Source organism: Canis lupus, chromosome 36 (genome assembly GCF_011100685.1).
Source record: "Canis lupus familiaris isolate Mischka breed German Shepherd chromosome 36, alternate assembly UU_Cfam_GSD_1.0, whole genome shotgun sequence".
In the NCBI taxonomy this organism is placed as follows: Eukaryota; Metazoa; Chordata; class Mammalia; order Carnivora; family Canidae; genus Canis; species Canis lupus.
In genome coordinates, this window is record NC_049257.1 from 26,399,357 (window position 1) to 26,414,970 (window position 15,614).

Consider the following 15,614-nt stretch of genomic DNA (forward strand, 5'->3'; position numbering starts at 1 on the left):
GGAAAAGGAGGCTCCCCACTGAGCAAGAAGCAGGATGTGGGGCTTGATCCCATGACCCTGGGATCATGACCTGAGCTCTCTGTGCCAAACAAGCACCCTGATGATTCTTTTTTCAAAGAACAGACATTTTAGTTAGTTCTGCTTCTTAATTTTGGTAAAGTTTAATTAATTGGTCAAGACCAAATATTTCTCTAAGTTTCCATTAGCATATATACAGATATAGAGAGAGACATACTGACTAAGGACAAAATATGCCATGAAAATACTGTAACATCATTTTATTGTAAGATAAATCCTTTTAAAACCAAAGTATTATTTGCTGGCCTACTATATGCTAGTGAAAAGGATTCAGGGCAGCCCGGTGGCTCAGCGGTTTAGCGCCGCCTTCAGCTCAGGGTGTGATCCTGGAGTCCCAGGATCAAGTCCCACATCGGGCTCCTTGCATGGAGCCTGCTTCTCCCTCTGCCTATGTCTCTGCCTCTGTGTGTGTGTGTGTGTGTGTGTTTCTCATGAATAAATAAATAAAATCTTAGAAAAAAAAAAAAAGGATTCAAAGATGAGTGCTTGGGCCAGGAAGAGATGTGAGTTACCACAGAGAGGGGTTTTGTTTTGTTTGGTCTCCCCTAGTGTGGGAGGCAGAGGGTGACAACAGTAAGAGAAATTGGAAGAGACGAAAAGCAGTGTTTGGATTATCACAGCGTTTCTCCCAGCAGGAGATGCAGACCTTAAGGGGATAAATTCAAGACATTATTAAAACTGACAAGTATTAAAACTGATGAGCCCTAAATAACTTGACATTTTATAAAAGTCAAAGGGGTTTCTGAAAATTCTAGCGTAGGTAACCAAGTAGAGGATGATGGCTCAAGACAGAAACCACAGAAGAGAAACAAAATGGATCACAATCATGTGTTCAATAACTGGATATGAAGTTTGCTATTTAACTTGTGCTGCTGTCCAAAGGGTAGCTAATCCAGAACCCAGAGAACAGAAGAGAGTATATCACTTAGTTGAAGCCATGGAAGTAAATGTTTTCATACATATACAGTGCAGGCAAGGGGGGCAGGGAGGAGTGGGGAGGTGGGGGAAATTATTCAGAAACACCCACATTTAAAAGGCAACTACAAAAAAAGCCAGTGAAGTAGACCAAAAAGAGAGGTAATCTAAGTAACAGCTTCCTTTTCTCAGAAGCAATTTGTCACACAGATCTGTGAAGTACTTAGAAGATATTAAACTGCTTCTTGAGAATTGGGTTTTATCATAATTTTATAGATAAGAACCAACGGGCTTTTAGATGTGAAAGGACGCCCAAACCACTCAGCTAGTAAGTTGAAAGACCAGAACTCAAATTCTGGTTTATTAGCTCTGAAGTCCATCCTCTTAACTACCTCATCATAATGGAAGCCAGGACAAGACAACACATGCTCTCTTAGAGATTAGCTAGAAACAAGGAAGTCCTTCCCCTTTCCTTCTAACTACTAACTAAACCACAGTGCGTGTGTCAGGCTTCCCTGTACCCATCCTCCATACCACCATCCCACTCCCACATACATTCATGTTTTTAAGAAGCTAGGACTCCTATTCTTATTCCAGTTTACTCTCAATAGTATCATTAATGAGATGTATTTGTATAGCTCTACTAAAAAGGATATTTTTTTAGCTAATAACATAATGAAGTTAAAAAATTATTACTAAGTTTGAGTTCTGATATAAATTTAAAACAATGATTGAATAAAGGAAACCTTATGCACTCATCAAACATATATTTATTTTCTTACGTACTCAGCACTAGGGATAAAACGGTGTTTAAAAACACATTCTAGGGGCACCTGGGTATTTCAATCGGTTGAGCATGTGCCTTTGGCTAAGGGATGATCCCAGAGTCCTGGGATGGAGCCCCACATCTGGCTCCCTGCTCAGGGAGGAGGCTGCTTCTCCCTCTCCCTCTGCCCCTTCCCCTGTTCATGTGTGTGCACACGCACTCACTCTCTTAAAATCTTTTAAAAATAAATAATAAAAAAATAGAAATAGATTCCAAAGCTATGTCTCACAACCAACATTAGAGTTGCTTTATTTTGTCTTTCTGTAAATGATGCTATAAGCTACTTAAATTTATTACAAGGTATCCTATAATACCGTGTTCCTTAAGAGCGGAGATAACTAACATCTACAAAAAAGTATTCCTAGAAGTTTGAAAACTTAATTTTCAAATTGTATTTAAAAAAAAAAATTCTTTTTTAAATTTGAGAAAGAAAGAGAGCACAAGCAGGGGGAGTAGCAGAGGGAGAGGGAGAAGGAGACTCCTCCCTGAGCAGGGAGCTGATGCGAGCCTGGATCCCAGGACTCCAGGATCATGACCTGAGCCAAAGGCAGACACTTCAATCAACTGAACCACCCAGGTGCCCCTCAAATTATTTCAATAATGGCCTATATCTCACTTCAGAATCCCTGTAAGATTGTTAATAGCACTCTCCTCACCAACAATGCCTTCATTCTTAGGGAGTTAAGACCTAATCCAACATATACAGGGCAGTAATTTATATCACTTTACCATTAATTTGGGAATTAAATCCAAAATTTTATACTGAAATGTACAGTAAATAGACAAATCTTATAATAACACCTCTGTGTCAGATAACTTTACTGTTTTAAAAAACACAAATTAGGGCGCTCGGGTGGCTCAGTCAGGTCAAGCATCTGCCTTTGGCTCAGGTCATGATCCTAGGGTCCTGGGATCAAGCCCCACATTGGGCACTCTTGCTTCTCCCTTTCCCTCTGCCATTCCCCCCACTTGTGATCTCGGACTCTCTCTCTCTCTCTCTGTAAAATAAATAAATAAAATATTTAAAAAATACAAATTAGCTTTTGGATGGAAATACAACACAGGAACAAGCAGGAAATTAAGTTTAAAATATTTTAGGAAAAATATTTCAGAAGAAACGTTTTAACATACATACACCCAAACATTTCCTTAAAATGCCCCTTAGAATTTCCTGGACAAAACAATTTTTACCTGTTAATAAAATAAGAAATTTCTACTATTTTCTTTTTATCCAGGAAAATAACAGATTCCCTCTATATGCTCATAAGAAACCTACAGGAGACAAATTATGCACCCATCTGGCAGTCACATATTCAAAATACTAGAAGATATCATGTTATAGATAAATTAGACAATCAGCTCACACATGCTTTCCTTAATTTAAAATTAAATAAGGGATGCCTGGTTGAGCATCTGCCTTCAGCTTAGGTCGTGATCCCGGGGTCCTACGATGGAGTCCTACATGGGGCTCCCTACAGAGAGCCTGCTTGTCCCTCTGCCTGTGTCTCTGCCTCTCTCTGTGTCTCATGAATAAATAAAATCTTTAAAAATAAATAAATAATAAATTAATTAAATTAAATAAGAAAATCTATGAACTCTATTAAACTACATAGCCTGACACATATTAGACACTCAGTAAGTGCTGGTATAATTATAAACTGGTATCACTTTTATTCAGTTGAATAAAATGATGTTTAAAGAGATTCTAGGGGCACCTGGGTGGTTCAGTCAATTAAGCATGTGCCTTTGGCTCAGGTCATGATCCCAGGATCCTGGGATGGAGCCCCGCGTTGGGCTCCCTGCTCAGCGAGAAGTCTGCTTCTCCCTCTCCCTCCGCCCCTTCCCCTGTTCATGCATGTGTGTGTGTGCACACACTCTCTCTCTCTCAAATAAATAAAATCTTTAAAAAATAAATAAAAATAAAACCAGATTCTAAAGCTATGTCTTACATTAGAGTTACTTTGTCTTTCTGTAAATGATGCTATAAACTACTTAATTTGTTATGTAATATTTTAAAAATTATTACATAATATTCTATATTATATATTAATTTAATCAGCCTGCTTTGAAGCCTACAGGGCATCTTGTTCAACATCATGACTCAGAAAAAAAAAAAAAAAATTCTTTGATCCAGACTTTCCCTAAACCCAAAATTGAGTATAAAAGTTTCTACCTAGTTACAAAGGGGCCTGAGCAAGACAGTAAAACTGACTCAACAGAACCCAACAGCATCATTGTTAAAGCTATGTTAGGCACCAATCCGGCTAGATCTGTCAGCAGCGCCCTCCTTTCTTAGAGTGTAAGATAATCATCCATCTGTGAGCACATAGGTAGCTTTTTCACACGACTCTAATCATGGAAACTTCAAAATAAATTTGTGCTTAATTTTCATCAAAACAATTTATAATGGCCTTTTATGAAACTGTGGTGCTTATCTGAATCAAAATAGAAACGATGCTAACCAGTAATTCTCCCTGAGATAAAGGGAGATAAATACGCTCTGGGGCACATATTTATACTATGACTCAATGACCCAAATAACAAGGGAAAAAAACCCCCGACCATGATATCAATACTGTATCTTCAGTGTACCTAACAGCCAGAAGTCTACGAGTATCTATCATTCCCAGATGCTACTACCATTCCCAGTCCTTAAACCTCCATTAAATATTTCTATGAAATTAAACGAAAACAAAACAGAACTCATTTCTCATTTCGTAACCCAAGTTTGCCAGGAACCTCTCACCAGGATTTTAGCAGGCTCAGATCAAAACTGAGATCACAAAACTTCCTAAGCAGGCAGCCCTAGTGGTGCAGCGGTTTAGCGCTGCCTGCAGCCCGGGGAGTGATCCTGGAGACCTGGGATTGAGTCCCATGTCGGGCTCTCTGCATGGAGCCTGCTTCTCCCTCTCTCTCTCTCTCTCTCTCAATGAGAGAATGTATTGTATAAATGTATAAATAAATACATGTATAAATAAATCTCAATGTATAAATAAATCTTTAAAAAAAAAAAAAAAAAAAACCTTCCTAAGCACCCAATACATAGTACCTCAGTTGGCAAAATACAAAAGAACAGCATCACAGAATAGATGCAAAGGTTCTAAGACAAAAGTCAGGCTTTGCAAACAAAACACCAGAGTCAATTCCACAAGCAGCCTAATATTCAACAATACCATATAATTGATTTTATAGGTCAAACAAAAAATCACCACATGACTAATTCCACATCTAAGGATACATATCCGAGAGAAATGAAAACATAAGTTCACACAACTTTTACACATATGTTCACAATAGCATTAATCATAATTGTAAAAAAAAAAAGTAGAAACAACTCAAACATCTATCAATTGATGAATAAATAAAATGGTGTATCTGAACAATGGAGTATTTTTTGGCAACAAAAAGAAATGAAGTACTGATCTATGCTACAACCTGGATAAACCTAAAAACATTATGCAAAATGTAAAGAAGCCAGTCACAAAAGACCACATGTTATATGATTCTATTTATATAAAATCTCCACAACAGGCATACAGTAAGAAAGATTAGTGTTTGCCTAGGGATGGGAGATTGACAAAAGTGAATGCTAACAGGTGTGGGGTTTCTGGGGTGACAAAAGGGTTCTAAAATTGATTGTGGTACTGGATGCATAACTCCGTGGATGTACTATAGACCCGCTGAACCCACTTTAAGTGGGTAAACTGGATATATGTGAATTATACCTTAATAAAACTGTTACTTAAAAAAAAAAAATCAGTTTTATACTACAGAAGTTGAGAAGGGAAGTAAAACTATTAAAAAGCAAAAAACAGAGGCATTATAAAGTTTGCCCTGCAAATCAGGAAGAGCAAAGATTCTTAATTTACTCTTTAACAAAAAAAGTTACTGTTATAAAAACAGTGAATATGTATTTAATTGTATCTTATTAATTTTCTAAAAAAAGACCTCAGATTTAGGAACTATGGTTATTTTTATATGGAAATTTACACACACACACACACACACACTAAATTTAAATGACTCTCGGAAGAGCTCATATCACAGAGATTTTATGAGCCCGGAGAAAAAGAAGTGTCAACAACGAAAAAAGAATTCTCCACACAAATAATGGTATTCTTAAGAAGTGCATACTTTGAATCACCCATTTGTAATCAGGAACTAATTGTGATACATTAATATACCAATTATAAAACACAATCTTCTAACAAAGGGAGACTTCTATTAACTTGTACTTATAAGAATCACAGACTTTCTAGTTCTTTAAAAAGCACTTTACCAGACTTTATAAATTCTGACTAGTGTTTTCTTCCTACATTAAAATATTTTCAAGTAAAGATGATATCCATAGGTTAAATATGAATCTTCAATAAATACACGTGATTTGAGGAAACCAAAAGATGACAAAATATTTTTTAAACAGTTTCTTAGGAATAGGGAGACCATATATATGAGGAAATTTCTAGACTAAGTTTGTACATAAAAAGAGAACAAAGATTGTAACATGAGACTACAAACAGAAAAAATTTAAAAGAAGACATGCAGAAAGATTCCAAGTCAATAAAATTCATATGAAAAGACCAGAGTGAGATAAAAATTAACTCCAATTTTCTAAAATTAGTTAAATGTAGAAATTATCATAAAGAACTACCAAAAGATTATGTAAACCTATCAGGAAAACTGTGAATATGACTGTATTTTATATATTATGAAAAAGTATCCCATCTGAAAAAATATGGAAAAATAAAGGTCCAACAGTATTACCTTGCTACATACTTTTCAGAAAGTTTTCTCAATTGTAAAAATACTAAACAAATATATTTTAGAATAAACACAGCTAATTTCTAAAAACAATACAAGTTCTATGAAGACATTCACTTACCTCAAAATAAGGTTTATTACCATAAAGAAAAACTCCCCAACTAGTCATGCAAATATCTGGAATATATATACATATTACCTTACTTTCTGTTGCAACTTGAAAGGGAAGAAGTGTGTAAGAAATTAAGATTTTATTTTTTCTATAATAAAATGATTCAGAGTCTTTTTTTTTCCAGTTTCAGAGATAAAAATATTGTCCCAAAAAGCCCTTAATCAACGTACATAAATGGCATACCAAAATATAAAGAATTAGACAAATAACAACTACTTCAAGTATTACACTAACCATTACTTTCTCTCACACATGGCAAAAATCAAGTAATACGAAAATTTCTATGACTCACATTGTTGTTGCGAGTTTCTACAGCAGGGAACTTTCTGACTATGAATTTCACAGCAGATTCCAGGTTTTTGTCAATAAGGTAGGATGGTTTTGCCTTGGGATCTCCACATGCCTATAAAACAACAGTAATAAAAAGGTGAAATGCATCCTTGTTCTAAAACCAAGTAATAGCAAATCTGTAATCAGAAATTAAAGATATTTATTGTTTTTGGTGAGCAGGTGATAAAATGAATAGGCAAAGTGCAGGGATTGTCACAGCTGAAATATGCAATGGGAGACAGTACAGAGATGTTCTTCTACTGAAAAAAATGCATGGAAAGTTTCAAAGCAGTTAGCGCAGAACAGCAGTGAAGGAAAAAGCTCAAACCTAAAAAAAAAGAAAAAGAAAATAAAAGTCTTGGTTTGAGGTAGGATTGTATTCATCTGAAGCTAATAAAATATTACAAAATTAAATATTCAGAAGAGTACTGGAAATGTTTCTAAGTGTTATAAAATAAAAGCTTATGTTTAAATGTCTTTTCCAGAATGTCTTCCTCATTCACTTTAAACATTTTAATACAAGAGCCCTAGTTCAAAAGAACTGGAAGCTGCTAAAATTGTCTTTATAGTACTAAAGTGTATTGCCTGTTCCTCTGAACATCTGAGTTACAGCACTATCTTTCCATCATACCAGCAGCACTTAAAACAATGAATCTGCATCTGTCCTACGTCTCGTCTCGTAAGCACAGAATGAATGGGAATGTTTACATTTTGACCACATCAGCCGTACAGCCAGCGTTCTCTGTAGTAAACTGTATTAGAAAGAACTTTTTACCTAAACTATTAGCACTACCAAATATAATCAATACTATTCAGCATTTTGTAATGTGACATTTAATTAACTGCGTGCTAGTGAGATGTTATTTCTTAGGGAATTACTAAAATTGTAGCACTGCTATTTAACTTCTCATTGCATTTTTTTTAAGTGTGTCCTTTGCAAAGTTTCGTCTCTCCCTTATATATCTCTACTTCGTGTGAGGAAACACCGTATTGCAATTTAATGTTTCTTTCATTGTTTACTATGGCTATGTTGTGAATTGCAGAAAGAGAAGTTATGAAACATGAAACTGATCTGAAAGCGGGCAAGCGGGCAGAGGGAAGGTGAAAAGCTTTGCAAACCTTCCAAACTTGTCCTTGCTGGGGAAGCATTGTAATAAAAAGAGAGAAAATTACGTGTAAACAATGATTGTCAAACTATGACATACGTTTCAGTAGAGAACTTTATGCACTGCAGACTATGAATAACAAAACAACTATATGGTGCTACAACTCTAAAGGTATTCTAAGTAGCGAGTTTAGTATACAATAGATTTTATAGAGTTTATATTATTCATATATATATTTAAATACTATTGTGTAAGTGTACAACCATGTAAGTTTCTTGGTGCTCTTTCTAAATAAACTTAAAATAATACTAGAAGAAAAAAAATGAAGACTACATGCAGCTATAAAAGTAGGAGCAAAACCGTCAGTGAAATTTTACATACCTTAAAAAGAAACGGTAGCCAAGAATAAAAATAAATCGTTATTGGATGACTCTTTTACTTCAGCTCAAATTGTAACTACTTTTCGAATTTCACCTAACTCCCTTCCAACTCAAAGTATAAAAATCAATGCAAACATTCCTGTATTTTCCAAACGGAAATAGGAATGCAGTAAGAATTCTCCTAATTCTGAAACATAAGTAGATAAAACAAAATTAACTCAAGAAACTTAGAATTTCATAATCCTTAACCAGAGTGACACAAGGCAGCTTTGCAAATTTCATTTCAACATCATAAATACTAACTGTATCTGACTTTTCCTCAGAGCAGACCATCGTTCATTTAAAATATTATTTCTTATAAATTCATTTGCCAATTAATCCACTTCCCCAAAAATATTATACTATATAAGAGAATAACTAAGAACCACATACTAAGAGTTTGTCCAAATAGAAATACCTACAGATTAGCATTTCCTTACACCGATGTAATACAATGAAAATCAAGTTCCCTAAATACGCCTGAGGTGGTCCAGAATCCTAACGTGATTCCGAATTATACTCGGTTTTTTAATGGTATGTTTTATCTTCCATATTCTAGTATTTTAAAATTTAGCTTTCCATTCCAACAATATCAGTGATTTTAGAATAATGAAAATACATCAGGTTACCATATGCATTTCCCATGATCACAAATTATACTGTATGAGAATTTAATCAAATATCTACAAACTAACTTATGTATTCTCATACACATACATGCATGTATGTACGTAAGGAACTCTTCCTTCTTACACTGAAAACAAAAAGAATCCAATTTCATTTCAATGGAAAAATAAATGGTTGTTTAATTTTCCCTTGGAATTGATTTACCTTTTTCCACACTGCTCAATGAGCCATACCTAAACATCCTATCCCAGGAGGCAGGAGACACATTCTAGAATAAGACTTACTGAGTTTCAATCTTCACCACTTAACGATCCATAGGACCTTGAATATATTACAAAATACCTCCTACTCTGTTTCTTCGTGTTTAAATGGGGAAATTAGTACTTACCTCCTAGGGTCATTATGAGGATTAGAAAAGAGACAGATAAACCATGTACGGTACTTAGCAGGACTAACAGGTAAGTGCTCTAAGATGCTCTAAAAATGTTTGCTGTTGCCAAAAACCGCCTCAAAAATTATAATTACCCAAGTAAAAGTCTCATAAGAATATAACTGCAAAATCGTCTTTCTCATAATATACAGAACTAACGATAATGACTAAAATTCCCTCTTCCAATCGCACATTTCCTTCATTTGTCCTAAGTCTGAATGCCAAATATGTTGTACTTACAGAAAGGGTTTAGCCTGGTAGTTAAGAACATGAGTCCTAAGACTGTCCAGGTTCATATTCTAACTCCATCAATTCTTAGTTGCAGAACCATAGGCACGTGATTTTACTTCTCTGTGCCTCAACTTTTCCATCTGCTAAATAGGTTAATAATAATTGCAATTTACCCTAAAAAGTTTTTAGGCCGATTACGTGTGTGCACACATGTGTGCATGCAGTTTACACAAATATCTTGAATACCATGAGCACTCCAATATGCCAATAAACTACACGAGGCTCATAGATACTATACAGAACTAGACCCTATTTTTTTTGTTGTTTTTTTTTTTCTGAAATCAATCTGCTTGATTTATTTACTTAATACCAACAGTGATACTGTATAGGGAACACTCAGGCCAAAAAAAACTCATGTCTAAGTAATTAAAATCTGACAAAAAGCCATACTTTTAGTAATTCAGTTAAAATGGGTTTCTTACCATACCAAAGTAGTATAGCAAAATTGCAACTAGCCAGATGTCTCAGTTTATAAAAATTATTCTTCTCTACCCTAACTGAAAGCATTCTCAGGACACAGAGGACAAAGAAATCATAAAATAACCTAGATTTCAAAAACAATGCCTGCAGTTGTACACCTGAAACTCTACTTCATCCTAATACAACTACAAAATTACACAAAATTAATCTTTCACTCTCAAAAATATCACCCTTTGAAGTACCACATTTAAGAAAACACATACAATGGTGATTAATAAATTTTAGACTGATATATATCAGAAAGGCTTACCACAAAGACTGAACCAAAGGTTTAACAAGTTACTAATTCAATCAAACAAAACTTTTGAATACTTCTATCTCTCCCATACCAAAAAAGAAAAAGAAAAAGTGAGTACAGGGCAAAATTGCATCTAAATAACTGAACCTTATGGTCCTATCAAAAAACAAAAGTTTTTTTGCATGAGTGGTTAAAACAGCTACTTTTCCTAGACAAAAAGGAAACCATATCTGAACCACAGAACTTAAAAAAAAAAAACCCACAACCTCAAAACCGTGTATGTGACTTTATCTTGACTCAGCAAGCTTTCATATTGCCTAAAATATTGTAATTTAAAATTCCAATTTAAAATTCCAGAAGATCTAAAGGAAATTTAAATATCTATGTACTTAAATTTCCAGTTCTCACAATTAGAACTTTATTTTCTATGAATATTCTATTTATCTTTAAATTCAACAAAGTTAGAACTATTTAATGTAGAAGATAAAATTGTACTCGTGTTAAAGGGAATGTTTAAATATAATAATTAAAAAATCTGTCTCTGAGTCAAGGAGCACAGCCCATATGACTTCCTGGCAAGCTGTTTAATCTCTGAACCTCAATTCTCTAAGCCATAAACTTAAGGGCACTAATACTACCTGCTTCACTGGGTAAACTGCTCAGATTTTTAAGACAAAATGTACATAAAGTGCTTATTCCAGTGACTGATACCTAAGTACTAAGTTCTAAGTAATCATCTTCTACTTTTTAAAATAAAACTTCTCAAAAATACATGGATATTTATAGTGAGTTCCCAATTATTAAAGTAAGATTTTCCATTTGACTTCAGTATTAGCTCAGTATTAATTATCAATCAACATCTCCAAGTTCATTTTCTTCATGAAACATAAATATAATATTACTATCAAAAATAAAGAATAAAAATGTTTTAGAAAACCGCAATATATTTTATTCAGGCCACAAAATAAAGATCTTTGACTAAAAACTTTAAGACCAAACTTTAGTATGACTTTAAAACTAATTTTTCTGCCGATCTAACACCAAAAAACCCCTTCCCAAGTCCTTTCCTCAGGCTGTAACAACGTCAGATTACATCCCACAGACTAACCTTACACAGTCAATGCTATGTACTTTTTCAAAAACTTATCATGTTAACAAAAATCAAATATAGAAATAGTCTTCTATCTATTCATAACAGGTTAAGCAACAATCAAGGAAAAAAAAAAAAAACAAAGAGTGGGGAATAAAAAGAAAATTTACTGGGCACCTGTTGTGTGTAAAACATCTATGCTTTTGAAACTATCTAAAGTGTCTCTCAGCAGAGAGGAAAGGAGCTTCAGAAAAATTAAGTGACTTGCTCAAGGTTTAGCTGTGAGTACTTAAAGATTCCAAAGCACTAAAATGGTTATTTAAAAATATATGCTTGGGAAAAAAGTAAAAAAAATACTAAAAAAACCACACAAAAGATCTCCATTCTTTAATTACCTCAACCGCCCAAAACTTTCATTGGAGTAATTACTATCAAAGGAAGTATCTGGGGACGCCTGGGTGGCGGGGCGGTTGGGCGGCTGCCTTTGGCTCAGGGCGTGATCCTGAGGTTCCAGGATGGGTCACGGTCCCACATCGGGCTCCCCCCGCAGGGAGCCTGCTTCTCCCTCTGCCTGTGTCTCTGCCTCTGTCTCTATGTCTCTCATGAATAAATAAATAAAATCTTTTTAAAAAATAAAAATAAAATAAAAATATTTTTAAAAAGGAAGTATCTGCTTAATTTGATCAGTTTCATTTTTAACTGTTAGTCTAACTCAGCAATAAAATACATTCCTTTGCCAAAATACTGTAGAACAAACCAATTTTTTAAATATAATAACATAATTGAAAATATGAACAAAATTCCAGAGTTCAGAGTGAGAATGCTATTTGTGAGAATACAGGAAATAAACTATCCCTATCTGAATATGTCAGGGAAGGAGAGAAAAATGTAAAATGTGACCAATTTATGCTAGAAACAGGAATTTGATTTTTACTCAGTAAACAAGAAAAATCATAGTTTTTAAAGGTTTTGCAAACCAGGACCAAGATTCTCCATTGAGTCTGAAAGGAAATTAACTGTCATTAATGCTTAGAAGGAAAACAGACATTACCTAAAATCAAAAACTATAGAAACAACTTACCTATCATTCTTTTATTTTCTAATTTTAAAAATGATGAAAGTAATACAATGAAAATTTTCAATAAATATTGGAAAATTATCAAGAGCAAAACAAGCCTTAAATTCTTGCAGTAATAAAACTGCAGTTTTTTAGAAACTAAGTGGTTTAGTCTCTAATTGTTTTGTTTTCTTGTGTATCACCTACATTTTGGCCAATCTGCTTTGAACTTCCCCTTGAGCTGAGTAGGTGGGAAAAAAAGCAACTCACTGCTAAAATTTAGATTAAGAGGCTTTATAGGCAAGTATATTGGAATTATTGGAAATACTTTTGAGTTAATGCAAATGTATCAATAACTGTTACTTAGAGCCAATAATGGCCAACTTAAAAATATATATTATGGTATTTGGTCTCAAAGCACAAGTTCTGGGAATTTCACAAACTTAAATATTTCAAAGCATTATATATTTCAAAATTCATTATTAAAAACTTTAATGATTCAAATGAGTTACCAATTACTATTCAATTCATAAGAAGATGTGTATGTCACTATTGCTCTTAAACACTTTTCAGGGGGCAACCCCGGCGGCTCAGCGGTTTAGCGCCGCCTTCAGCCCAGGTCATGAACCTGGAGACCTGTGATCGAGTCCCACGTCAAGCTCCCTGCATGGAGCCTGTTTCCTCCTCTGCCTGTGTCTCTGCCTCTCTTTCTCTCTCTCATGAAGAAATAAATAAAATTTTTAAAAAAAAATTTTTTTTCAGCTTGCAATATACAGAAACATCTCAATATAAAACAAAGGTGCTTTATAGGTTTTTTTAAAGTATTATATATACATGGCCACATTTTTACTGTTTTCAAGAAGCTGTTCTTGGGGTGCCTGGATGGCTTAGTGGGTTAAGTGCATCTGTCTGACTCTTGATCTCAGCTGAGGTCTTAATCTCAGGGTCATGACTTCAAGCCCCATGTTGGGCTCCACTGTACTTAATGAATGAATGAATGAATGAATGAATGAATGAATATTTTAAAAAATAAAATAAAATAAGCTGCTCTCTTTAAAGACCTACTGAAAAAAAGAAGGGAAAAAAATAAAAAATAAAAAATAAAATAAAAAGACCTACTGAAGAACACACTCCTGAAATACAAATACTTATTTTGTACTAACAGTAAGTAGATATCAAACTGTAATGTCAGGTAGTAAAAAAGAAGTAAGTAATGTTTCCTAAAGGTGGCCTTGAGCTGTATTTAACAGGAGAAAAAGATGAACACTTATTAAATGTCCACTCTGTTTCAAGCCCCAGAAATAGATTTAATAACAACAGCCTAAACATATTCATTTCTTACTCTTAAGCCTGCACTAGCACTTTAAATGAATTAACTCACTTAACCTTATAAGGTTAACTAAAGAGTATTCCACACACCTGGGAGAGCTGGATACCTATTTTAGATTTCAGGAATTCGAGGGGCTCCTGGGTGGCTTAGTTGGTTAAGCATCTGCCTTCAGCTCAGGTCATGACCTCAGGGTCCTGGGATGGAGCCCCATGTCAGGCTCTCTGCTCAGAGCCTGCTTCTCCCTCCCTCTGTCTGCCACTCTGTCTACTTGTGCTCTCTGTGTCAAATTAATAAGTAAAATCTTTAAAAAAAATTTCGGATTTCAAGAATTCAAATCAAGAAGAATAACATGGCTTAGAAAACAAAAATATATAGCTTGGAGCCTAACAGACACGGAGAACAAATAAGTACTCTGTAAATGGTTCTGCTATATAAACTCTATGTGCAAGCCCAGCATTCCAGAAATTTGGTTTTACCCCCAAAACAAAGTTACATCACTATTGTGAACTATATAAGAAAGAAAAAATAAACAGATATTAAGAACTTACATCTGACTTATTTCAGTGGTTCTTAATATCAGAATCACTTCCAGGGCATTTTCTTACTAACTTTGGGTCAAGATACAGATGTATTTTTAAAAACCTTTTAAAGGACAGCCAGGGTAGCTCAGCGGTTTAGTGCCGCCTTCAGCCCAGGGCCTGATCCTGGAGACCTGGGGTCGAGTCCCACGTCAGGCTCCCTGCATGGAGCCTGCTTCTCCCTCTGCCTGTGCCTCTGCCTCCCACTCTCTCTCTCTGTCTCTCATGAATAAACAAACAAAATCTTAAAAAAAAAAAACTTTTAAAACTGGTCTCCCCAATTTATAAGAAACTATAACCGGGAACAACAGTTAAATAGCTTGTCCAAAGCTTAAAAAAATAGTATCAGAGCTTTATCTTGAATCAAGCTCTCTCAAGCTATAGAATATACTGCAAGTATGGAAAATGAGAGAGAAGTTTAGAGGCTGTATGCCAGCAAGAAGGACATTAGACATTACTAGGGCATTATTTTGTAACCTTATATATATCTATCTTTATATATTCTGCTGAACAAAAGTTCTGGCACCTTAAATAATGACTGACTATACCTGTCACTGCCTCCCTGAAACTATTAGTACTTCAAAATCAAGCATAAAAGTTACTATCTCTTCTTACCCAGAATGGAATCTTCAACACCCTTCTCAAGACTCCCATAAGAACACTTACATAATACATTTTAGGTAAGTATCTGTAAATCTCTTGTACCTACTAAAATGTGAATCTCTTGGCATTGGAGACTGCATCTTAATTTATTTGTCTCCCCAGACATTCAATAAAAGAGGAAATGAATGAATGAAAAGGAAACCCTCAAAATTTGAGATTAACTAAAAGAATAGTTCATATGATTTATAAAACACTTTAAAAATGCAGTTTTATTACTGTCAAG

At 34.6% G+C, this 15,614-nt stretch overlaps 1 protein-coding gene across 4 annotated transcripts in view; it reads right to left on the reverse strand.

The window, feature by feature from the left end:
* Positions 1 to 15,614, reverse strand: part of NCKAP1 (NCK associated protein 1) — a 103,400-nt gene that overhangs the window by 81,132 nt on the left and 6,654 nt on the right. For 2 of the 4 annotated variants that reach the window (XM_038585046.1, XM_038585045.1), the window contains exons 2-3: positions 8,202 to 8,219; positions 7,045 to 7,155 (exon numbers count right to left, since the gene is read on the reverse strand). In XM_038585046.1, the coding sequence (XP_038440974.1) occupies positions 7,045 to 7,155; positions 8,202 to 8,219 (129 nt within the window). The remainder of the gene's footprint in view (positions 1 to 7,044; positions 7,156 to 8,201; positions 8,220 to 15,614) is intronic. The other 2 variants (XM_038585048.1, XM_038585047.1) reach the window with 1 other exon arrangement.